Raw genomic sequence first — 25,267 nt, 5'->3', positions numbered from 1 at the left:
TAATTGTAGATTTTATATCAGTGCTTATCAGATAAACAATCGATAATGTTTACTTGTTATTTAAGATGTTGATTTAATTCCAATAAGCAACTTTGGATTTTTCTTAAAACTGGTCTCAACAGGCCCACTGGTGTCCAATCAAGTTAAAAACAACAAGGTTTTGTAATTTAATATATTCAGTGCTTAGTGCATTGTTTCCAAACCAAGGAGAGTAGAGAAGTAACAAGTTTAATTTTCAAAACAATGATTTCTTTTTTTTTTTTTTTTTTTTTTTTTTTTTTTGAGACGGAGTCTCGCTCTGTCGCCCAGGCTGGAGTGCAGTGGCCGGATCTCAGCTCACTGCAAGCTCCGCCTTTTGGGTTCACGCCGTTCTCCTGCCTCAGCCTCCCGAGTAGCTGGGACTACAGGCGCCTGCCACCTCGCCCGGCTAGTTTTTTGTATTTTTTAGTAGAGACGGGGTTTCACCAGGTTAGACAGGATGGTCTCGATCTCCTGACCTTGTGATCCGCCCATCTCGGCCTCCCAAAGTGCTAGGATTACAGGCTTGAGCCACCGCGCCCGGCCTCAAAACAATGATTTCTAAAATTACAAGTTACATGGCCTAAATAAATAGTATCAAAGGGATTGCATTGTTCAGCTCCTTGTGCATATAAACTTGCTTAAGAATTTGCAAGGTACACGCAATTTTTCTTTCTTTCTATACTGCACGTGGTGAACCTGTGGCATAAAGGAGTGATTTTCTGATATCGACAACTGGGTGGGGTTTTATTCTCAGTGTTTATAGGGGAAGTACTGCCAGTTCCCAATGTTTCTAATTGAATTCTTTAAGATTTACCTCCAGTAAAAGCATTCTGTGCTCCTTTGTATATGTTAACCCCTTTATATGGGATAGAAAGATGAATCACAGCACTAATCCTTGAAGCTGCAGCTCTCTAAGTGTAAATCTAGGGACCCCGAAGATTCTCCAGGATCCTTTCTGGAGATCCAGAAGGTGAAAACTATTTTCATAATATAGCAGTAGACTAAATGCAAAAGTAGACAGAATACAACTGGCTTCTATTACGCTAGATATTAAAGAGACTTTCTGTTATGCTACATATTAAAGAGACTGACAAAATGATAAAACAGTGCTATTCTTCTTACTGCATTTCTTTTGGAAAATTACAGATATTAAAAATCACACCTCAGTCTGAACCAGTATAGTTATTTTTTATTTTAATTAAATTCTCAACTTTAATTTCTGATATGGTAATGTCAATAAATGTAATCCATATAAATCAGAGCAATTCTGAGACCAAACAGTTTAACAATTACTGCCTTAAAAAATTTATTAGTCTAAGGCTGGGTGTGGTGGCTCACGCCTGCAATTCTAGCACTTTGGGAAGCCAAGGTGGGAGGATTGCTTGGATGCAGGAGTTCAAGACCAGCCTGGGTACATAGTGAGACTGTCTCTACAAAACGATTTTTTAAAAGTTAGCTGAGTATAGTGGCACATGCCTATGGTCCTAGCTACTCAGTAGGCTGAGGTGGGAGGATGCCTTGGGCCCAGGAAAACTGTGTTTGCACCACTGCATTTCCAGCCTAGGTGACAGAGTGAGACCCTATCTCAAAACATGAATTAAAAAAATTTCTCAGTCTATTATGAAAGGAACAACTTTCATACAAGGCAAAATGCAATAAATGACTTTTTCATCATTTGTGAGGTTTAGTCCTTATTATGTTTGACTATAGTTTATTTTCATTGCTATATAGTGTCATATCATAGGAATACCCCCACAATTTATACCTTTACATATAAGTCATTTGTAATTTGGGCCAGTTTTGGGGTCTCCAGCATCAACCCCATGTTTGGAGATTTGCCAGAAGGAGTCACAGGACTTCACATACAGTTCTGCTCACAGCTAAGCTCTATTACGGAGGCATAGTAAGGAGAACATAGTGAGATCATAGAACAGAGACACAGGTGGAGTCTGGAGGAACCCATCTGCAGGTTTCCTTATGCTTTCTCCCTCTCCTGAATGGTAACAGAGCTCCCTTTCCTTAGCAACGAAAATACAGCAACATACATGCAATGTTTCTGTCAAGGGAAGCCTATTACAGACTCAACGCCAAGGTTTTTGTTGGGGCCTGGTCACATAGGCACTCTTGCCTAGCACCTGCCAAATTTTACCCTCTTAGAAGGAAAACTCATGTTTAGCATGAACCATACTGTTCTCAGAACCACTCTACACATGGTCACCCTTATCAGTTAGGGAAGTTTAGTTCTTTTTTATTTTAAACCTGTTTATTCCTCAAATTTTAGACTACTATAGAAAAATCTTACTGGATCCAGAATAAGGTCATTGGAGTTAAATGTCAAAATGAGCTTGAACATAATTGGAAACAAAGCAGACATCAAAATGTTATGATGATTCCAGCAGCAAATTACTTTAAGTATTATCTATTCTTAAAAATAATTTCAAGCCTAAAAGTAAAAATGTCAAAAATTCATTTGTGGTGGGCGTATCACGAGGTCAGGAGATCGAGATCATCCTGGCTAACACGGTGAAACCCCATCTCTGTTAAAATTACAAAAAATTAGGCTGTAGTCCCAGCTACTCAGGAGGGAGGCTGAGGCAGGAGAATGGCGTGAACCCCGGAAGCAGAGCTTGCAGGGAGCCGAGATTGCACCACTGCATTCCAGCCTGGGCTACAGAGCAAGACTCCATCTCAAAAAAAAAAAAAAAAAAGAAAGAAAGAGAGAAAAGAAATCATTTGCCAAAAAAAATTGAATTTTTTTTAGTTATGAAAAGTATATGTAGGTGTGTCCAATTATTTATTTTAAATGGCCACACTTGGGTTAACTGTTTTTTTCCATAGTAAAATATACATTATAGAAGTACACAGTTCAGTGGTCTTAAGTACATTCATATTGTTTTTCCTGTTCACCATGTGTCCCTGTTCGCCATTGTGTACTTAGAGCCTATGAGCATCACAGGGTTAATGAATTTATACAATTGCTTTTTTTGAATTATGATGAAATTTACTATATTAACTATTTTTAGGTTTACAGTTTAGTGACAATAAGTATATTCATATCAGCGTAGGAAACTGTTTACCATCCGGGGTCCTCGATGCCAGCCAATGGTCCAACCTTATAAGCAGGCCTTTCTAAGGCTAGCAGTTTTAGGCCTACTAGGTTAACTCATTTAGTACATTTTAGGGCCATTACAAATAATGTTCCTATGAACATTCTTTTTTTTTTTTTTTTTGAGACGGAGTCTTGCGCTGTCGCCCAGGCTGGAGTGCAGTGGCCGGATCTCAGCTCACTGCAAGCTCCGCCTCCCGGGTTCACGCCATTCTCCTGCCTCAGCCTCCCGAGTAGCTGGGACTACAGGCGCCCGCCACCTCGCCCGGCTAGTTTTTTGTATTTTTTAGTAGAGACGGGGTTTCACCGTGTTAGCCAGGATGGTCTCGATCTTCTGACCTCGTGATCCGCCCGTCTCGGCCTCCCAAAGTGCTGGGATTACAGGCTTGAGCCACCGCGCCCGGCCCCTATGAACATTCTTACACGTGTGGAAGCATCGCATGCAACAGTGGAATTGTAGTTTCATATGTGTGGTGGTGTGTTCCTGTAGTCACAGCTACTCAGGAGGCTGAGGCAGGAGGATCACTTGGGCCCAGGAGTTTGAGGCCAGCCTGGGTAACATAGCCAGATCCCCATCTCTAAAAATAAGGGCCACATAATTTAGTAGCTGGAGTTCACCTGTCTGCATTCTGTGTCCATGGTGTATAAGAAGTAAAGTACTGAGAGTCCCTAACTATACCAGGAAGCAAGCACGGGCAATTTCCACTTCAAGGTAATGGTAAATGTTTTGTGCTTCACTTACTTATTTGGAGAATGTACTTTCTGGAGGATAGTTTGGCAATGTTTCTGGTACCATTCATCCTAAGAAAATAGTAAACAATATACACCAAGATAATCAGTTCAACATTAAGTACCCCCTCCCCCATTGAAGCTAACTAAAAGGTCTGTAAAACCCTGAGTAAAGTACAATTTATCTGTTATGGAATAGGATATTATCATTATCATAATCAAGTCTCATTCTGGTTCAGAGGGAAGGTAGAAAGACAAACTTCTTCCTATTCCCCCTGATAAATAGCAAAAAGCCATGGGCATTACATATAAAACAAAAATAATTAGACTCTTCGCCAAGTATGGTGGAGTGCGTCTGTAGTCCCAGCTACTTAGGAGGCTGAGGCAGGTGGATTGTGAGCCTGGGGGACAGAGCAAGACCCATCTTTTTTTTGTTTTTGTTTAAATGGCCCAACCTTACAAGCAGGCCTTTTTTTTTAAAAAAAAAAAAAAAAAAAAAAAGACTCTTAAAGGTAGAGAGAAGACAGCAGATTCACTCGTGGGACCTAAGGGACTACATAAGCAGTGAGTTCCCGAGGTTTTCTGTTTTTCTGATATATACCAGACCAGGGTATGCAGAAAATGTTAAGAGTTTAAGAGTGAAAATATAGATAAATAAATAAACTTTCCTTAGCTGGCACAGTGGAGTATGCCTATAGTCTCAGCTACTCAGGAAGTTGAGGCAGTAGGATCACTTAAGCCCAGGAGTTCGAGGCTGCTGTGAGCCATGATCACACCACTGTACTCCTGCCTGGGTGACAGAGCAATACTCCACCTCTGTAGGTAGGTAGGTAGGTAGGTAGGTAGATACATACATACATGCATACATACATACATAGGTAACTAGCTAACTAACTTTCCTTCTCCTGAGTTTTCTAAATTATGTTTGGCATTGGCAGCAAAAATTACTTTGCCTGATATGGTTGTCAGTATATGTAGAGGAAATAATTGCCAATTTTTATTATAAACCAGGAGGATAAAGGTAGACAAGGTTTCTATATTTCTATATTTTGGTCAGTGGTGGTTACATGAAAATACACATATGGCAAAATGGTATAGAACTATAAGTACGTTGTACCAATGTTAGTTTCCTACTTTTGAGATTGTAACCCTTTGGGAGGCCAAGTTGGGAGGATCACTTGAGGTCAAGAGTTCGAGATCAGCCTGGCCAACATAGTGAAATCCTGTCTCTACTGAAAATACAAAGATTAGCCAGGAGTGGCAGTGCACACCTGTAATCCCAGCTACTTGGAAGGCTGAGGCACAAGAATCACTTGAACCCGGGAAGCTGAGGTTGCAGTGAGCTGAGATCCCACCACTGCACTCCAGCATGGGTAACAAAACAAGACTCTGTCTCAAAAAAAAAAAAAAAAAAAAAAAGATGTAAGCATTGGAGGAAGCAGAATAGAGGATACATTGGAGTATAAATGTTGCCCATGAAGTCCAGAGACCAGGTTCCCCCAACATCTTACCTCTCAGCATTCTTCTCTCTGCTCTGACACATCTTTCCCAAAGCTGCATTTCGATTTCCTCAAGGACAAACTGCTGTACAGAATTCCTTGACCCCCTAAGTTTGATTCAAATATATCTTCTCTGGCCAGGTGTGGGTAACACCCATAATCCCAGAATTTGGAAAGCCCAGGCCGACTTGAGACCAGGAGCTTAAGACCAGCCTGGGGAACGTAGTGTGATTCCTTCCTCTACAAAAAAAAATTAAAAAATTGGCTGGGCGCAGTGGCCCGTGCCTGTAATCCCAGCACTTTGGGAGGCCAAGGCAGGCAGATCAGGAGGTCAGGAGATGGAGATCATCCTGCCTAACACGGTGAAACCTGGTCTCTACTAAAAATACAAAAAATTAGCCGGACATGGTGGCAGGTGCCTGTAGTCAAAGCTACTCGGGAGGCTGAGGCAGGAGAATGGTGTGAACTCGGGAGGCGGAGCTTTCAGTGAGCCCACTGCACTCCAGCCTGGGCGACAGAGTGAGACTCCGTCTCAAAAAAAAAAAAAAAAAAAAAAAAAAAAAATTAGCTGGTTTAGCTGTTCTGGAGACCAACGTGGGAAGATTCTTTGAGGCCAGGAGTTCAAGGTTGCAGTGAGCTATAATCATGCCACTGCACTCCAGCCTAAGTGACAGAGCTAGACCGTATCTCTGGGGAAAAAAAAAAAATTTAAGCAAATATATCTTCTCTGTGAGTCAGTAGTGTCCTGTACATGTGTGCCTCCATCATACTATAATGAATAGCTTAGTTGCCTCTTTTCCCACTAGACTATGAGATCTTTGAGGGGAAGAAACAAACAATTATGCTCTTAATATAAAATAAGGTTTAATAAACTAGCTGAAGGAGGGAAGTGTTTATCCCTGTCATGCAGGACTGCCCTACGCAGTAGATATACTATGTATGTAGCCCTGAGTCCATTTCTTTGGCCTAACTCACGATTTTCTTGTGTCACACAATCCATCCTTTCCCCTTGTCTACCCACAAGTATACTTGAAATCATTCATGTAGGGCTTCCATACGTTTAATCTATTTGTGTTTGCTTTTCAAGACCTGATTGCTTCCCTTGCAGTAGGTATAAAAGAGTATCGTTCTCTTACACTTAGTTTTTATTCCTGATTACCAGAATTACAGGTTTCTTTGGCTGTATTGTGCAAATGTCATATACTTAAAACAGATACACAGTTAACTTTAAAATAATTTTTTTTGGTATGAAATGTGGGAAAATGTTCAAACATTTTCCTTTAATATGTTTAAATTACACATACCCCTTTTCCCTGAAGGAAAATATCTTAATGTTTACCGAATAATAAATATGATATATTTGGAAAATCCAACATAATTGCATACTCAGAAATAACTGTTGTTGTGATTATTCTTCCAGGCATTAAATATATGATATAATATGTATGTGTGTTATTTTTGTAAGTGGATTCTTAGAAAATATAATGTTCTGTTTCTGGTTTTTCACTTAGCAGTATTGTGGATACCTTTTCTGCCTTAATGCATACAAATCTGCTCTCCCCCCTCCCTGCATAAGCATACATGACTCTTGTAATTTTAATGTAGCTTCCTATTGGTAGATCTATGTATTTTCCTTTTTTTTTTTTTTTTTTTTTTGGTTAGGAAAATATATTGAGATAGTGTGGGGGTAAGTTGCATGTTACATAGTTACATACTATGTTTTTGAACACTTGTAAAGTTTCTAAAAGTAAATTCCTAGAAATGGTAATAGCTCTTGCAGGGGAACAGGCAGGGATTCAGAATAATCCCCACATTTTGTTTTATTCGTTTGTTTTAATTTGCTATCATATAGTGTTATTAGGAATTGGAATACAAATATTGTGTGAACTTTGAAGAAAATATTTTTATTTGTTCATTCCCCTTCTCAGAGTTGCTGAGTCTCATTCCTAATATGAGGCCTAGACTTTTGAGAAAACACAGAGGACGTGCACTCTTTTAGAGAACAGTAATAACTTACCAATGGAGGTTTGCCTGTTGGGAGTTATTTGTATGCATAACACATACAGGCCACTTGAAGTCTTAGAAGGCAACTATTTTTTTTCTTTTGCTTTTGCATCTGTTGTTTTTTTTGGGTTTTTTGTTGTTGTTGTTGTTGTTGTTGTTTTTCTATTTTGAAGATTTGGGGGAAGTTATGCCAGGAGGTAGGGAGCACAACTTGAAAAATAAATGAACTTTTATAAAAATGTGACACTGGGTTATTGAGTCCAAAATGTCTTAAAGTTGACATCCTAGGCCGAATCAGTATCTGTATAACAGGAAACATTGTAAGCTTGATACCCTGTCCCTGAAGTGACTTGCAATGAACCTCTCAATATCAGGGACCTGAGTGCCTCTCTTCATGGGTAGTGAGAAAGGCAGTGCCCTATTCTGCAGCCTAGGCTGCTTGGCAAAGGGGAGAATTTGGATTTGGGATGGTGGTGAAGGGAATCAAGGAGGGTGAATTTCTGTCATAAAAAACCAGTGTGGTTTACCTTTGCCAGGCATCTGAGTTGCTGATAATGTTTCTGCAGTTATCCTTTTTCTTACGATTTAAAAGACTTCAGCAGCTGAGCACGGTGGCTCACCCCTGTAATCCCAACACTTTGGGAGGCTGAGGCAGGAAGATAGCTTGAGCTCAGGAGTTCAGGACCAGCCTGGACAACATAGCGAGACCACGTCTCTACTAAACATTTAAAAAACAAAAATAAAAAGGCGGGGCGCGGTGGCTCTCCCTTGTAATCCCACTACTTTAGGAGGCTGAGGCAGGCACAGGAGGTGGAGGTTACCGTGAGCCGAGACCGCGCCACTGCACTCCGGCCTGGGCAACAGAGCGAGATTCCATCTCAAATAAATAAATAAATACATAAATAACATTAAAAAAAAAAAAGAGTTTGGCACTATAAGTTTTGGAAGTCCAGTTTTGGAAGTTGAACAAGGTTATTTATCTTTTCAGAACTCAACAGTGACAATCGAGGAATTCCACTGTAAGCTCCAAGAAGCCACAAACTTTCCCCTTCGTCCTTTTGTGATTCCATTTCTCAAGGTAATTTGATAAGATAATTACTGAATATAATTTATCTTCAGTATTTCCGCAAATTCTGCTCATCCCTGTTATGTGATTTAAATCAGAGCCACTTGCCACGTTTTTAGATCTTTATTTTGGGCTGGTAGAGAGGTCTGAGTGTAGTCAACAGATAAACCTCAGTTTTAATGAGATGAGAATTGCAAAAGCCTTAAGTTGTAGTCTGTATGCAAGACACTGCTGGTAACACACAGAAGTAGCTAGCATAGGAGAGAATAGGAGGTGCTTGGGCTGGAAGTGTCAGGGTGGAAGGGAGGCTGAGCTCCTAGCAGAAGAAATAACTGGTCACTAATCTTTTGGGTATAGTCAGAGTGTGGAGACTGTTATCTGAGAAGAGGCTGTCGGACAAAAGGCAAGGCTTTTGCAGTTTAGATTTACTGTAAGGTCAGGAGAGGATATAGGAAGACACTGTGTCTCCCCAAGCCCCAGATAGTCTAGTTTCTAAAGATGTCTTCTGCAATAATGTTCTATGGAGCATGACGTTTGGAGAGATTGTTCTGCATTATCATGCTTACATGATAAATGAAATGAGGCCGTGTTATATTTACATGGAACATAATCCTTTCAAACGGTGGTGCACACCTGTAACCCCAGCACTTTGGGAGGCCAAGGCAGATGGATTGCATGAACTCAGGAGTTCAAGACCAGAATGGCCAACATGGTGAAACCCCCATCTCTACAAAAAAATAGAAAAACAATTAGCCAGGTGTGGTGGCATACGCTTGTAGTCCCAGCTAGTTGGGAGGCTGAGGCAGGAGAATCGCTTGAACCTGAGAGGCAGAGGATGCAGTGAGCTCTGCCACTGTACCCCAGCCTGGGTGACAGAGTGAGACACCCTCAAAAATAAAATTAAAAAAAAAAAAAATAAAAAAAAGAAATATTTAAGAGTAAGCTGCAAGGCTGGGTGTGGTGGCTCACGCCTGTAATCCGAGCACATTGGGAGGCCGAGGCAGGCAGATTACTTGAGGTCAGGAGTTAGAGACCAGCCTGACTAACATGATGAAACCCCGTCTTTACTAAAAATAGAAAAAATTAGCACATGCCTGTAGTCCCAACTACTCAGGAGGCAGAGGCAGGAGAATTGCTTGAACCTGGGAGGTTGCAGTAAGCCAAGATTGTGCCACTGCACTCCAGCCTGGGTGGCAGAACAAGACTCTATCTCAAAAAAGAAAAGTAAGCTGCAGACATTATACATCTAAATACTTGAATACAGATATCAAATCAGGAAAGTAACATTCATACAACACTGTTATGTATAGACTTTATTCATATTTCACCACATGTCCCACTAATGTCTGTGCACCTGGATTTGGTTTTCACTGGTGTTGATTTGATTAGAATCATTTTACAGAAAAACTGTATTCAGTTGTCACTGTATTTTGGATTTTGTCAATATTTATGGAAATTTGTTTTCTTTTATGAGTATTTCTATAATACCTTTAATTTTGCCTTTTTTTTTTTTTTTTGGAGACAAAATCTTGCTCTGTTGTCAAGGGTGGAGTGCAGTGGCGCGATCTCGGCTCTACAACCTCCGCCTCCCGAGTTCAAGCAATTCTTCTGCGTCAGCCTCCTGAGTAGCTGGGACTACAGGCATGCGCCACCACACCTGGCTAATTTTTGTATTTATAGTAGAGATGGGTTTCACCACATTGGCCAGGCTGGTCTCAAACTCCTGACCTTGTGATCCGCCCGCCTTGGCCTCCCAAAGTGCTGGGATTACAGGTGTGAGCCACTGCGCCCGGCATCTAATTTTGCTGTTTAACAAAGCCTGTAATATTTACTGTCTGGTCAAATAAATATGCCTCTTTTGCTTTCTTTTACCTTATTTTCATTTCCTAAGAAAATGTAATAGCATCAGACAGATGGGTTATCTTACTAAAGTACTGATACCAGTTTTTTAAAACCTTATATTGGAGCACAGGAAAATGCATCGGTCTAGGGTGCACAGCCTGTATCATTGCTCAGTTCTAATGGCATTGAAGCCTCGGCTGCTCTGAGCAGCCTGTGGTGCCTTTTTGAGCCCTGAAACAGCTGTGCTGGTTCTATCTTGGTCTTCTTTATGTATGTCAGAGCTGGTAGACAATTATTTCCCCAAGACTCTAGAATCAAGAAAGATTTGTGAAATTTGTGTTAATAGGAAATAATTAGCATGTTTTTTATTCATCATGGGACACATGTCACCAGTGTAAAGATCTGACATGGTGTTTTTTTCAATTAAGTTTTTACAGTTGCAACAAGATTGAGGTTATAGAACAGACTTTAAAAGAGTTTTATTTAGTCAAATTCCCTATTCTTAACTCTGTTATTTTGGAAAACAGCATGAGGTAGGTTGTTATGGCAGCTTTTTGGCTAGCATTTAGGGTTTTGTCAATTTATTTCTGCTTTAAAACAGTCACTAATTATGGTGCCTGCTAAATTAACCCTCAGTGAAGGGATGGCTACTTGCATGTATTAAAACTCTCCTTTCACTTGCTCATCTGTCCCTTGGGATTAAGCCTTTGCTTATGAGCTCAGCCTGCATTGCTTTTAAATTTGGTGAGAAAAATATAATTTCTGCTTTATGGTTTTTTTGATAAAAATGGGAAAAGTAAATTCTGTGTATGAAGGAAATCAAGTTCTCAGCTTTAAAAGATGTATAGGGTTTTAAAATGTGATTTGTTCCTATTACAGGTTTTCTAAGTATGAGAGAGAAAAATATCTACTTAATGAATTATCTTTTTTTTTTTTTTTTTTTTTGAGATGGAGTCTTGCTCTGTTGCCCAGGCTGGACTGCAGTGGTGCAATCTCAGCTCACTGCAAGCTCCACCTCCCGGGTTCATGCCCTTTTCCTGCCTCAGCCTTCTGAGTAGCTGGGACTACAGGCACCCGCTACCACACCTGGCTAATTTTTTGTGTTTTTACTAGAGACGGGGTTTCACCGTGTTAGCCAGAATGGTCTCCATCTCCAGACCTCATGATCCGCCCGCCTTGGCCTCCCAAAGTGCTGGGATTACAGGTGTGAGCCACCCCACCCGGCCGTGAATTATCTTTTTACATTTTATATCACTCCCAGTGCTCCTTTTCAAACTCCCATGTTTTAGAATAATCACAGTTTGCAGAATTCCGTGGCAGCTTTTATAGAGAACATGAAGGAAGGTTGAGTAGTGCTATCAGAGATGAGTTGGGGTTCAGAAGAGAGAAACCAGGGCTTGGAATGACTCCCACAGAGGCGGTAGTAATTCTCTCACTGACTAAAGTCTTCAGAAGTATATGTTTTAAAATTACTATGTTTAACAACCCTTTATTGAGCTTTGCCTGTATACTAGGCTGCAAAGGTAAATAAGGTGCAGTCTCTTCCTTAGGCAGATTTACATCTGATTTGGGCAAGAGACAACTGAACCAGTAATTCAGGTGCAATATAAGAGATATCACTGACTCACAGAAGTATATGAAAATCAGACTGCCAAGGAGAGAAAGACTTTTATCTTGTATCATCTGCTTTGTGAAAGCCCTTTGAGGTGCTGAGCCCTCTTGTGTAGGGCCCAACACTGGAAAAACTGCCTCTTCCTTTCAAGGCCAACCTTCCCCTGCTACAGCGAGAACTGCTGCACTGCGCTCGGGCAGCCAAGCAGACCCCATCCCAGTACCTCGCTCAGCATGAACACCTTCTGCTCAACACAAGCATTGCATCGCCTGCTGATTCGTCAGAGCTGCTCATGGAGGTACACGGAAATGGGAAGAGGCCCAGTCCGGAGAGGTGAGCAGATAAGCTTTGCTGTCCTTGCCTTCCTGGAACCACACTGGCCTTCCCTTTTGCTTATAAAATAAAGAGAATTTGATTGCTGTGGTTGTAATGTCTCAACCTTTTTTTGAGACAAGGTCTGGCTCTATTGCCCAGACTGGAGCACAGTGGCACAATCTTTGCTCACTGAAGCCTCCGCCTCCTGGGCTCAAGCGATCCTCCCACCTCAGAGGCATCCCGAGTATCTGGGACTACAGGCACATGCCACCATGACCAGCTAATTTTTATTTGTTTGTTCGTTTGTTTGTTTGTTTTTGGAGAGATGGGGTTTTACCATGTTGCCCAGGCTGGTCTCAAATTTGTGAGCTCAAGAGATCTGCCCGCCTCGACCTCCCAAAGTGCTGAGATTACAGGTGTGAGCCACCATGCCCAGCCGAATGTCTCAGACTTTCTATGGTTATTTTTGCTTTATTCCAATACCTCGCTGCAGAATACATGTAAAATCTATGGGAGTAGCTTCCAGGCATGAGTATTTTTCAGAAACTCCTCAGATGCCTGCACACCCAGTAAGAAACTCTACTCTAGAGAATTTATGGGATCGACTGTTCCAGAAGCCTCAGGAATACACTTCTGCCTTTTCTTGGATGCTGTTTGTAGAAAGAATTGAAAAAGAAAAAAAAAGAAAAGAAAGAAAGAAAGCAATACAATCTGCCAAATGCCTTTTGTGTCAAGTGCATTTTTTTCTGATATGAGAAGTTTTGAAAAAGTATAGCAATTAATTATTAATATTTGCCAATGGCTCACCTTTACTGAAATTGAAATTAATATAAATTTATTTTAGAAAACTCCCTATGAGTGGCTATCAAAATATTCTATGGGTTATCAAAGAAGGCAATATTTTAACAATAGTGGATAGTCTTTAATGACATTTTTTTTTTTAAGTAAAAAAATAAATAAAGGTAGAAAACTTGTTACAGTTGGATCTAAGTGACTAAAAACCCTGCCACTACACAATTAGACCCAGGGTTAATTTGACTGGCTTTAAAAAAAAAAAAAAAAAAAAGATACAATTGGATTTGTTATATGAGCCTTTTTCCTCCCATGTAGTTTCTTTCCGGTAATTCACCTCCATGGTAACAAATTTGACCTTAATACTTTCCTAAGTATTGTTGAACCTATAACTTAGAAAAAGGCTGTCATCTCCTTAGTCTCTCCTTTGCATTATGAGGGTTAATGTTTCTGTCTGGTTATGGATGGATTTGACCTCCTTTTTCATGCTGGTATAAGTCAGCAATTTACATGAGGTGCCTGGCCCCTGAAGACAGTTCAGTTCATGCCTCATGTCACACCTTTCCTTAGAGTCTTCCTGTTTATGCCAGTGTATAGCAAAATAGCTAACACACACTAGGTTCTCGGGAAATGTCTGCATGAAAACTTGTTGACAGGATCAAATATGCACTTCTACTTCTTCTATAGGAGAGAAGAGAATAGTTTTGATAGAGATACAATCGCTCCTGAGCCTCCTGCCAAGAGAGTATGTACCATCAGCCCTGCTCCTCGGCACAGTCCTGCTCTCACTGTGCCCCTAATGAATCCTGGGGGCCAGTTCCATCCTACCCCTCCGCCTCTTCAGCATTACACCTTAGAGGATATTGCAACTTCTCACCTGTATCGGGAACCCAACAAGATGCTAGAGCATCGAGAAGTTCGTGATAGACACCACAGTCTCGGTAAGCAACCTAAGCAGCATGGTAAATTCAGACTGGATTCTTGGATTTCTTTCCAACTCAATGATAAAGTCAAATAATATCATGATTGCTTTTTCCCACTGATTGGATAAAACAATATTATACGTAGACTATTAGAATCGTAGTTGATCTTACTTGGTATTAATCTTATTTGATACCTTATTGCTATGATATGATAGAAGTACAGCTGGGTGTGGTGACTGGTGTCTGTAATCCCAGTTGAGGTGGAAGGATCACTTGAAGCCAGTCTGGGCAACATGGTAAGACCCTGTCTCTACAAAAAAACTTTTAAAAACTAGCCAGGTTTGGTGGCATGCTCCTGTGGTCGCAGCTGCTAGGGAGGCTGAGGAAGGAGGATCACTTGAGTCCAGGAAGTCAAAGCTACATTGAGCCATGATCTTGCCACTGCATTCAGTCTGGGTGACAGAGTGAGACCTGTCTAAAAAAGAATAAAGGGGTATCGCCTATTCTCAAATGATTCAGAAAAAGAGAATGAAAAAGCAAACAAGATAAAATGTTAACATTTAAAAACTGTTTGAAGATATGTGAGAATTCTCTGTGCTCCTTTTGCAGTTCTTCTATAAATCTTTTTAAAATTAGGCCAAGCGGCCGGGTGCGGTGGCTCAAGCCTGTAATCCCAGCACTTTGGGAGGCCGAGACGGGCAGATCACTAGGTCAGGAGATTGAGACCATCCTGGCTAACACGGTGAAACCCCGTCTCTACTAAAAAAACTAGCCGGGCAGGGTGGCGGGCACCTGTAGTCCCAGCTACTCCGGAGGCTGAGGCAGGAGAATGGCGTAAACCCGGGAGGCAGAGCTTGCAGTGAGCCAAGATCATGCCACTGCACTCCAGCCTGGGCGACAGAGCAAGACTCCGTCTCCAAAAAAAACAAAAACAAAAAATAAAAAACAAAGCAAAAAAATGAGTCAGGAGAAGTGCACGAGCCCAAGAGGTCAAGACTGCAATGAGCCATGATGGTGCCACTACACTCCCCTCCTGGGCAACAGAATGAGACCCTGCCTCAACACAACAAAAAAAAACAAAGTTTTTAAAATTAAGCAAGAAAGATGCAAGATTTCACCTTGGAGGTGAAAGTGCATGGACATTTAGGTCAGGAGGTGAGGCATCTCGAAATCTCAGCTCTGCATCCTAACTAGCTGTGTGATCTCATGCAAGTTGCTTGGGCTCTCTGAGCCTCAGAAGAGTAATTTCTAAATGGAAATAACACCACCCCCTGTGCTGGGTTGTTGTTCCATTTGGAGTGCCTGGTACCTGGGTGCTCAGAAACCATTAAATTTAGGAAGAAACAGAAAAGAAACCTTAACAAACCTCTTCTAGTTTTGGACAGAGTATTTTGTCATGTACTCGTACACATTTTCAGTATAAGGTTTTTTGGAGTATAACTGCTGAGCATCTGTCAGAGCAGGGAACTAAAGGGCTATCAGCTTCCAGCGTTTCCCTAAATTTCCGTTTGTACCTTGTTAAGTAAGAAATTGCAACACATTTGCCCTGACTTCCTCTTATTTAGGCTCACTAGCATCTTTCAGATGCTTGGCCACATTGGGGCCCCTGGCATCATGTAGTGGGATAGTAGCTGAATAGGGAAGGCTGTAGCAGCTATGGTGTTCTCAGAGCCAACATTTACTGAGTCATAGCTACCACTTAGATTGTGTTGTACGTACATTGTCTCATTTAATCCTCACAGGAGTCCCAGGCAATTGTTATCCCCTTTTTACAGATGAAAGATGAAAGAACTATGGCCAAAATCACATAGCTGATAATTGGCAGAGACAAAATTCAGAACCCAATTGTCTTATGCCCAAGGCTTAGATGTACTAGCAGTATGTTAGGATACCAATCCTAGTGTTCAACACGTTACTCCTATGCCTCTCTTTTATCTATTAAAAACTGCTTGTGGGGATTGGGCATGGTGGTTCACACCTGTAATCCCAGCACTTTGGGAGGCCTAGGCAGGCGGATCATGAGGTCATGAGATCGAGACCATCTTGGCTAACATGGTGAAATCTCGTCTCTACTAAAAATACAAAAAATTAGCCGGGCATGGTGGCAGGCGCCTATAGTCCCAGCTACTCGGGAGGCTGAGGCAGGAGAAGGGCGTGAACCCAGGAGGCAGCGGTTGCAGTGAGCCAAGATCACGCTGCTGCACTCCAGCCTGGTGACAGAATAAGACTCTGTTAAGGGAAAACTGACTTCCTTTGATTGGAAATAGCACAGTGCAGGGAAAAAAAGCTGACTTGCTAATGGTTTCTTCTGCACATTTTTTGCCAGTTTGACTTGAGAAAAAAGTATGCCAAAAACTAGGTATGGGGTCTCACTATATTGCCCACGCTGGACTCCTGGGCTCAAGTGATCTGCCTGTGTCAACCTCCTGAGTGGCTGGGACTATAGGCACGCCCCACCACACCTGGCTCTTATTACTACATTTTTTGACAGATTGTACAGATCATGAGGAACTCAATATATACTGAAATAAACAGATTCTCACACTGATACATAGTCACTATGAATATTATGCCTATAAATTCAGACTGGTAACAGGGGTGTTGTGTTAATGACTCAAAGACTAAGCACTGTTGCTGTTTATGATTTGAGTTCTTCAAAATAGTAGACAATTCTTATTGGTATACCTTTAATTCACACAGTTATTCCATTCCTGGAAATTTCAGTATATATCAAAACTATCCCCCCACCAAAAAAATTTTTTTTAAGTTACTGATAATGTTAAGCGGTTTCCAAGTGTTTGTACCAGTAGACACTCTGGTTTTGGTGGTTAATTACTCGCATTGCACCACATCCTTGCCAACACTTGGTATTATCTGACATTTTAATTTTTTCCAATATGTTAGGTGTTAAATGCTATGTATAACATACCTGTTTATTTCTTTTACCTCTTTTTCTTTAGGGCTATTTTGTGTTTTACAATTGATTTGTTGGGGTTTTCTTAATATAATCTGAATAGTGATCCTTTGTTTGTTATATTGTCATTTTGTGGGTCCCCCACCCCATTGTGAATCATTGCCTTAATAGTGTGTTCAAAGTAATGATGAATATGTGTGTATTTACTTGGTAGAATTTGCTTCTATTGTGTTTTTCTTGCTGTCTTTGAATTTAATCTCTGATTTCTAATAGGTCTAAATGGAGGCTATCAAGATGAGTTGGTAGATCATCGTTTGACAGAAAGGGAATGGGCTGATGAATGGAAACATCTTGACCATGTAAGAATCTTGTAGTGTGTAATGTCCCTAATTCTTTATTACCTTTTTTTGAAACAGGAGTCTCGCTCTGTTGCCCAGGATGGAGTACAGTGGTATGCTCCCAGCTCATTGCAACTTCCACCTCCCGGGTTCAAGCAATTCTCCTGCCTCAGCCTCCAGAGTAGCTGGGATTACAGGTGTATGCCACCACGCCCGGCTAATTTTTGTATTTTTAGTAGAGACAGGGTTTTGCCATGTTGGCCAGGCTCGTCTCAAACTCCGGACCTCAAGTGATCTCCCCACCTCAGCCTCCCAGAGTGCTGAGATTACAGGTGTGAGCCACTGCACTCAGCCTACTTTTGATTCTTAATGCTACCAATAATTAAAGGAACATGTATGTTTGAAGTGAACATAACCACAGCCATGGCATCCTTTGCTTTTAATAAAAGTTGGTTTAGCTACTACTCCCTCAGCTAAAGAATTACAGTCACTCCCTAATCTTTGTGATGGGATGATCACTTCAGGTCAGAAACCAAATAAAGTCGTGTAGTATAATGGTTAAAAACAAAGGTTTGTAGCCAGGCGCAGTGGCACATCCCTGTAGTCCCAGCTACTCGGGAAGCTAAGGCAGGAGTATCTCTTAAGCCCAGGAGCCAAGACTTCAAGTCTAGTCTGGGCAACATAGCAAGACAGAATTCGTTTGTTATTTGTTAAATTTTTATCGAAAGAAACTTTCTTTTTATTTTTTTCAATTCTGCTCCTTCTGTAGTAAAGAGAATTGTTTTTTAGCCCACATATTCATGTTTCGTAGTTTTAGAACACAGGTCAGTAACAAACTTCTAGGTAATTCAACCCCCCAAAATTGTTTATATTCCAAAATTATTTTGCATTCTGAAAGATAGCAACCTTCCTCATCTTATCAAAATTCATAATTTCTGTTAGAAATCTGTGTATACCTTATTTTATGGTTCAGCCACAGCAAACTTACAGAGTGCTGCAGACCCCAGGGATACAACAAATGCTGCAGTAACATGAAATAGTAGACAGTTGGCCAGAAGGCCATGCATCTGAGGTTCTGTCCAAACACTGGAAGCCCTGGTAGTTACTGTCCTCAATAGGTTTGTCAGCCTCAACACCAATGTCCTTCCTGGCTGATGGAGAAACAGATAGCAATAAAGGGTTTTAAATGTAAACTTGATATTCCTAAACCTGTACTTTAAGGAACCTGAATTCCTCATACTGCGTTGGGCTGATTTATGGTTGTTTGGATGTTCTCATCTCATCTTTGCCTGGCCCCCTCTCTGACTCAGGCGCTGAATTGCATTATGGAAATGGTAGAGAAAACAAGGCGCTCCATGGCAGTTCTGCGGCGCTGTCAGGAATCAGATCGTGAAGAACTCAACTATTGGAAAAGACGGTACAATGAAAACACAGAGCTGAGGAAAACAGGGACTGAGTTGGTCTCCAGGCAACACAGCCCTGGGAGTACAGATTCTCTCAGCAATGGTAAGGGGAGAGTCTTCGGGGAACCCAGAATAAATGTCAGCCTTTAGAGCCCACCAATATGTCACAGAAGGCTTTTTCTACTTGACTTTAAAGAAAGGTTGTGCTCGGCCAGGCGTGGTGGCTCACACCTGTAATCCCAGCACTTTGGGAGGCCAAGGTGGGCAGATCATGAGGTCAGGAGATCGAGACCATCCTGGCTAAAATGGTGAAACCCCTCTCCACTAAAAATACAAAAAAAGATAGCTGGGCGTGGTAGTGGGCACCTGTAGTCCCAGCTACTCGGGAGGCTGAGGCATGAATGAACCCAGGAGGCGGAGCTTGCAGTGAGCCGAGATCACACCACTGCACTCCAGCCTGGGCTACTGAGCAAGACTCCATCTCAAAAAAAAAGAAGAAGAAAAAAAAAGAAAGGTGGTGTTTGATTGTGGATTTGGGGAGACTCAGGTGATTATGAAGAGGAAGTGAGAAAATATATGAAGCCCCTGGCATGTTTTGGTGGGTGGCGGGGGGTGGGGGTGGAGGGTGGGGTTTGTTTTATATAGACAGGGTCTTGCTGTGTTGCCCAGGCTGGCCTTGGACTCCTGGCCTCAAGCGATCTTCCTGCCTCAGCTTCCCAAAACACCAGGACTTCAGGCCTGAGCCACTGTGCCCAGACTGGTACCAGGCACGTTCAAAAAATGTTAATTCTTCTTCGTGGAGAATGAGAATATTTGTGATTTTGTTCTGTCTTTGATTCTCTACATATATGTGTGCTAGGTGTTGGTCAAAGAGTGTTTGGTTGTCAAATTCAGCCTGGCTGGATGTATGTACTAGGCACTCTTGTGTCATCACTTTTGTTTCTCACAGTAGCCTTGAAAGTGTTTACCTTACCTTCCTTCTTCCTGTCCCCAGCCCACCATTCAGAACAATACCACTCAATCCTCCGTGGTCTGGTGGCCTCCTACAAAAGGATTTACTGTACCACACTAGGTTGCCCCCCCTTGCCTTTCCAAGTCCGAAGCAGCAGCAACCCAGAGTACATCCAGCAAGCCTCAGTTATTCCCCTCAAAATGTTCCAGCACATTCACCCAGTAACTGAGAAGGTGCCCTATCCAAAGGCATAGCTGAGTGACAAGCCATCTGTGATCAGACTCTTTTCCCACGCACTCTGAGTTCCCAAATGTTCACCACGGAGAACAAGTCTCTTACGACAGACCTAGCATGTTCCATTGAAGGCAGCTATTAGTCTCTAAAAAACTGTAAGGAAAACTCGAGGCAAAGCCAGAATTAATACAGTATGTCCAGACAGTGGGAGCTAAAGGCTTCCCTTTCCCTACCCCACCCACAGCAGCAGCTCTGGAGCCAACCATGGAATACCACCATTAGGTGGAATATCTAGCACAACAAGGCATCAACACGTACGTAGAGTTATAGTATTAGTATGATTCCTTTTGTAAAAACTCCAAAAACAGGCCAGACGCAGTGACTCACGCCTGTAATCCCAGCACTTTGGGAGGCTGAAGTGGGCGGATCACAAGGTCAAGAGATCGAAACCATCCTGGTTAACACGGTGAAACTCCATCTCTACTAAAAATACAAAAAATTAGCCAGGTGTGGTGGCGAGTGCCTGTAGTCCCAGCTACTCGGGAGCCTGAGGCAGGAGAATGGCTTGAACCTGGGAGGCGGAGCTTGCAGTGAGCCAAGATTGCACCACTGCACTCCAGCCTGGGCGACAGAGACTCCCTCTCAAAAAAAGAAAAAGAAAAAAAAAAACAACCTCCAAAAACAGACAAAGCTAACCTTCTGGTCTCCCTCACTTTCTGAACATTTGCAGATAGTCCCTGTGTGACTTTCAGACAGGGAGAAAGACTTTTGGAGTCTTAGCTAAAGTTTACACCCAAGCCATACCTCATCCGTTAGTGAGTCTACACATGTGCAGGCGAGAAGCATAGAGTACAGAGGGAACTGCAGTTGTGAGCCAGAGGTTGCTGAGCCAAGATACAGATCTTGCTGGAGTCATTTAAACATGGCTGTGCATGACCACTACTCACCTTTCCCACCTCTTGTATCATGGATTAGCTCTAGGGACCATATTTTTTGATTTGCCTGAGACAGTCCAGTTTATGCCTGTATCCTGTTACAGTTGTTACTAGCACTTCCCTCATTCTCAACAATGAAGGCAATCTGGATGATAAGTTATATTGTCATTCTAGGTTTAGCTCTTCATGGCTACATGTTTTCTTCTATCAGGTTTCTGAGAGCACTATCAACCTGATTTAAATAGTATATTTTAGTGTCATTTATGTGTTTATTTCATGTTTATTTCTATGTTTATTGTCCATTTTAGTATAGAATGGCAGTATAATTCATATCCTAAATAAATGTAATATGCAAAATGTGAACTATAATAACTCCAAAAAGTGCTACTGGTCTGTGATGACATATGAGGAGCTTGGGTACAGTTAGCTTCATCAAGAAAGTCTAACTGTGAAATGAGTTCTTTTTTTTTTTTTTTTTTTTTTTTTTTTTGAAACAGTCTTGCTCTGTTGCCCAGGCTGGAATGCAGTGGCACGATCTTGGCTCATTGCAACCTCCTGGGTTCAAGCAGTTCTCTTGCCTCAGTCTCCTGGGTAGCTGGGATTACAGGCACCCGCCACCACGCCTGGCTGCTTCTGTATTTTTAGTAGAGATGGGGTTTCACCATGTTGGCCAGGCTGCTCTTGAACTCCTGACCTCAGATGATCCACCCACCTTGGCCTCCCAAAGTGCTGGGATTACAGACGTAAGCCACCATGCCCGGCCTGAAATGAGTTCTTAGATACATAGTTGTTTTACATTCTGGCATATTTTTATACCAATAATAGACATTTCAAAAGAATTTCACCAATGACCTTTTTTTTTTTTTTTTGGAAACAGAGTCTAGCTCTTATCTCCCAGGCTAGAGTCCAATGACATGATCTCAGCTCACTGCAACCTCTGCCTCCTGGGTTCAAGCGATTCTCCTGCCTCAGCTTCCTGAGTAACTGGGATTACAGGCGCCTGCCACCGTGCCCAGCTAATTTTTTTTTTTTTTTTAAGTAGAGATGGGGTTTCACTGTGTTGGCCAGGCTGGTCTCCAGTTCCTAACCTTGTGATCCACCTGCTTCGCCCTCCCAAAGTGCTGGAATTACAAGCATGAGCTACCGCGCCTGGCCTCACCAATGACTTTTAAATAAGTAATTAGTGTTTTTGTTTGAGATGGAGTCTTAGTCTGTCACCCAGGCTGGAATGCAGTGGCATAATCTTGGCTCACTGCTCCCCAGGTTTGAGCAATTCTCCTGCCTTTGCCTCCCGAGTAGCTGAGTTTACAGGTGTGTCCTACCACAGCCAGCTAATTTTTGTGTTTTTAGTAGAGATGAGGTTTTACCATGTTGGCCAGGCTGGTCTCGAACTCCCAACCTCAAGTCATCTGCCCTCCTTGGCCTCCCAAAGTGCTGGGATTTACAGGCATAAGCTACCATGCCTGACCAAGTAATTAGTGTTTTTTGGGGGGGTTTTTTTTGTTTTTTTGAGAGACGGAGTCTTGCTCAGTCGCCCAGGCTGGAGTGCGGTGGCGCGATCTCGGCTCACTGCAAGCTCCGCCTCCCGGGTTCACGCCATTCTCCTGCCTCAGCCTCCCGAGTAGCTGGGACTACAGGCGCCCACCACTACGCCCAGCTAATTTTTTTGTATTTTTAGTAGAGACGGGGTTTCACTGTGTTAGCCAGGATGGTCTCGATCTCCTGACCTCGTGATCCGCCCATCTCGGCCTCCCAAAGTGCTGGGATTACAGGCGTGAGCCACCGTGCCCAGCATAAATAGTGTTTTTAAAGTCTTGAGTTAGCTAGGTACAGTGTCTCATGCCTGTAATGCCAGCACTTTGGGATGCTGAACCAGGTGGATCACGTGAGGCCAGGAGTTCTAGACCAGCCTGGCCAACATGTCAAAACCCTGTCTCTACTACAAATACAAAAAAGTTAGCCAGGCATGTTAGCACGTGCTTGTACTCCTACCTACTCGGGAGGCTGAGGCACGAGAATCACTGGAACCTGGGAGGCAGAGGTTGCGGTGAGCTGAGATCACGTCCCGCACTCCAGCCTGGGCAACAGAGTGAGACCCTGTTGCTAAATAAATAACTAAATAAATAAATAAAAGTATTGGGTTATGCGGAAATCCATGGTGTGGATGGTTAAAACCATGGTTATTTGGAGATAAATTGACTAGAGGCTTTAGATGGCATTATTACTTTTCCCATTTAAATTAATGCATTTTAAGTTTTCCTACCTGAAAATTTGTGATTCACAATGTTTTCACAAACAGATTTTGTCCAGGCCGCAAGGAATGTATTTAGGTGTTATTAAAGGATGCATAAATAAGTGCAAAAACCATAAGGAAAAGAAGAAAATGCTTATCACAGAGATCAGGAGAATGGTTTCCTCTGGCTGTGTGGGTGGAGGGTGCAGAGTTAGTGAGTTCTAGCTACGTCTATTCTTAGGACAGGATTGTCAGTCTGGCTAGCATTATTTAAATATTACTATGGCCATGACTGACCTCTTAGGAATTTGGGGTTGCTGGTACTGTTCACTTTCCTGAACTCAGGCTTATGATATTAAATTGTATATTAATATTTTCATTATTGCATGTTAATATTTTATGGACTGGTCAGCCATCTAATTTCGCAAGTAAAGAAAAAAAAATTTTTTTTTTTGAGATGGAGTCACCTAGTAGGCTGATGTACAGTGGTGCAATATCAGCTCACTGTAACCTCCGCCTCTGGCTTCAAGTGATTATCCTGCCTCAGCCTCAGCCTCCCAAGTAGCTGGGATTACAGGTGCGTGCCACCATGCCCAGCTAATTTTTGTATTTTTAGTAGAGATGGGGTTTCACCATGTTGGTCAGGCTGGTCTCGAACTCCTGACCTCATGATCCACCCACCTTGGCCTCCCAAAGTGGTGAGATTACAGGTGTGAGCCACTGCACCCAGCCGCAAGTAAAATTGTTTTACTTCTTTTTTTTTTTCTCTTGAGACAAGGTCTCACTCCGTCACCCAGGCTAGAGTGCAGTGGCACGATCTCGCCTCACTGCAGCCTTCGCCTCCTCGGTTCAAATAATTCTCATGCCTCAGCCTCATGAGTAGTTGGGATTACAGGCATGCAGGCCACCACGCCTGGATAATTTTTATATTTTTTGTAGAGATGGGGTTTCACTATGTTGCCCAGGCTGGTCTCGAACTCCTGGCCTCAAGTGATCCACCCACCTCTGCCTCCAAAAGTTCTGAGATCACAGGCATGAGCCACCGTACCCAGCCAATTTTTTTTTTTTTTTTTTTTTTTTTTTTTTTTGTGAGATGGAGGTGTGCTCCGTCGCCCAGGCTGGAGTGCAGTGGCACGATCTCGCCTCACTGCAACCTTAGCCTCCCAAGTAGCTGGGACCACAGGCACCCGCCACCACACCCGGCTAATTTTTGTATTTTAGTAAAGACAGGGTTTCACCATGTTGGCCAGGCTGGTCTTGAACTCCTGACCTCTGGTGATCCGCCTGCCTCCACCTCGCAAAGTGCTGAGATTACACGCCTGAGCCACTGCGTCTGGCCAAATTTTTAAACAAAGAAAAAAATACTTATTCAGCTATCAGTTTTTCCTCAGAATGACAGTCAAGATCCAGGCCCTTCTGGATGTTATGATTCTGAGACTCAAAAATCTGAATATAGTCCACCTGTGGTGGCTGACGCCAGTAATCCAAGCACTTTGAGAGGCAAAGGCTAGCAGATCGCTTAAACTCAGGAGTTCAAGACCAGCCTGGGCAACATGGTGAAACCCTGTCTCTACAAAAAAATATGAAAATTAGCTGATTGTGGTGGTGTGTGCCTATAGTCCAGCTACTTGGGAGGCTGAGGTTGGAGGATGGCTTGAGCCCAGGAGGCAGAACTTGCAGTGAGCTGAGATTGTGCCACTGCACTCCAGCCTAGGCAACAGAGCAAGACCCTATCTCCAAAAAAAAAAAAAAAGAATCTGAATACATATGTTTAATGAGTTCAATAAGCAGGCAAATTTGGGAAAAGTGCTTCTAGTTAAGTCCACAGCAGATGGACTTCATCCACTGTCACAGGGCTTCCAGGCAGCTTTTTAGTGGCATGTGTGCACAGTTAAGGGTGACCACTCTCTCAAGGTAAGCCTCTAATATTGGAGACGGACATAAACGGAAATGGGAATTAATAGTAGCTCTTCAGGGAAAAGAAAACTACCAATAATGTAGTATTGTTAATATCTCTGGTAAGAAAAAGAGAAGAACATTAGAAATCTATCCAACTCATATATCCAAATCATGAATTTCAAAAAGAGTGAGCAGAACAAGTAGAGAGGATGGAATAGTTTTTGAAATAATTCCAAAAAACTACCAAGACCTGCAAGACAGTTCCAGGTTGAATCAGTCTACCAAGTAGACAACACAGGAAAATAGACTTAGTCATTTAGCATCATCGAAAGTTAGAAGACAATTCTGAAGGAAAATGATTTTAATTTAGAATTCTACCAAAACAATTATGTGTTAGATTAGTAATCTACAATTTTTCAAAAAATGCGCCTCCTGCCTACCCTTTCTCCA

The 25,267-nt window shown here is 42.2% G+C and overlaps 1 protein-coding gene across 4 annotated transcripts in view; it reads left to right on the top strand.

The window, feature by feature from the left end:
* CBFA2T2 (CBFA2/RUNX1 partner transcriptional co-repressor 2) overlaps positions 1–25,267 on the top strand; it is a 165,229-nt gene that overhangs the window by 124,056 nt on the left and 15,906 nt on the right. For all 4 annotated transcript variants that reach the window (XM_050807101.1, XM_050807105.1, XM_050807103.1 and 1 more), the window contains exons 4-8: positions 8,348–8,437; positions 12,031–12,212; positions 13,674–13,927; positions 17,097–17,182; positions 18,472–18,667. In XM_050807101.1, coding sequence (XP_050663058.1) covers positions 8,348–8,437; positions 12,031–12,212; positions 13,674–13,927; positions 17,097–17,182; positions 18,472–18,667 — 808 coding nt within the window. The remainder of the gene's footprint in view (positions 1–8,347; positions 8,438–12,030; positions 12,213–13,673; positions 13,928–17,096; positions 17,183–18,471; positions 18,668–25,267) is intronic.

The sequence above is a fragment of the Macaca thibetana genome, chromosome 10, assembly GCF_024542745.1.
Source record: "Macaca thibetana thibetana isolate TM-01 chromosome 10, ASM2454274v1, whole genome shotgun sequence".
Lineage (NCBI taxonomy): Eukaryota > Metazoa > Chordata > Mammalia > Primates > Cercopithecidae > Macaca > Macaca thibetana.
The sequence above is the reverse complement of the archived record's forward strand: the minus strand, read 5'-3'. Positions and strand labels throughout refer to the sequence as shown.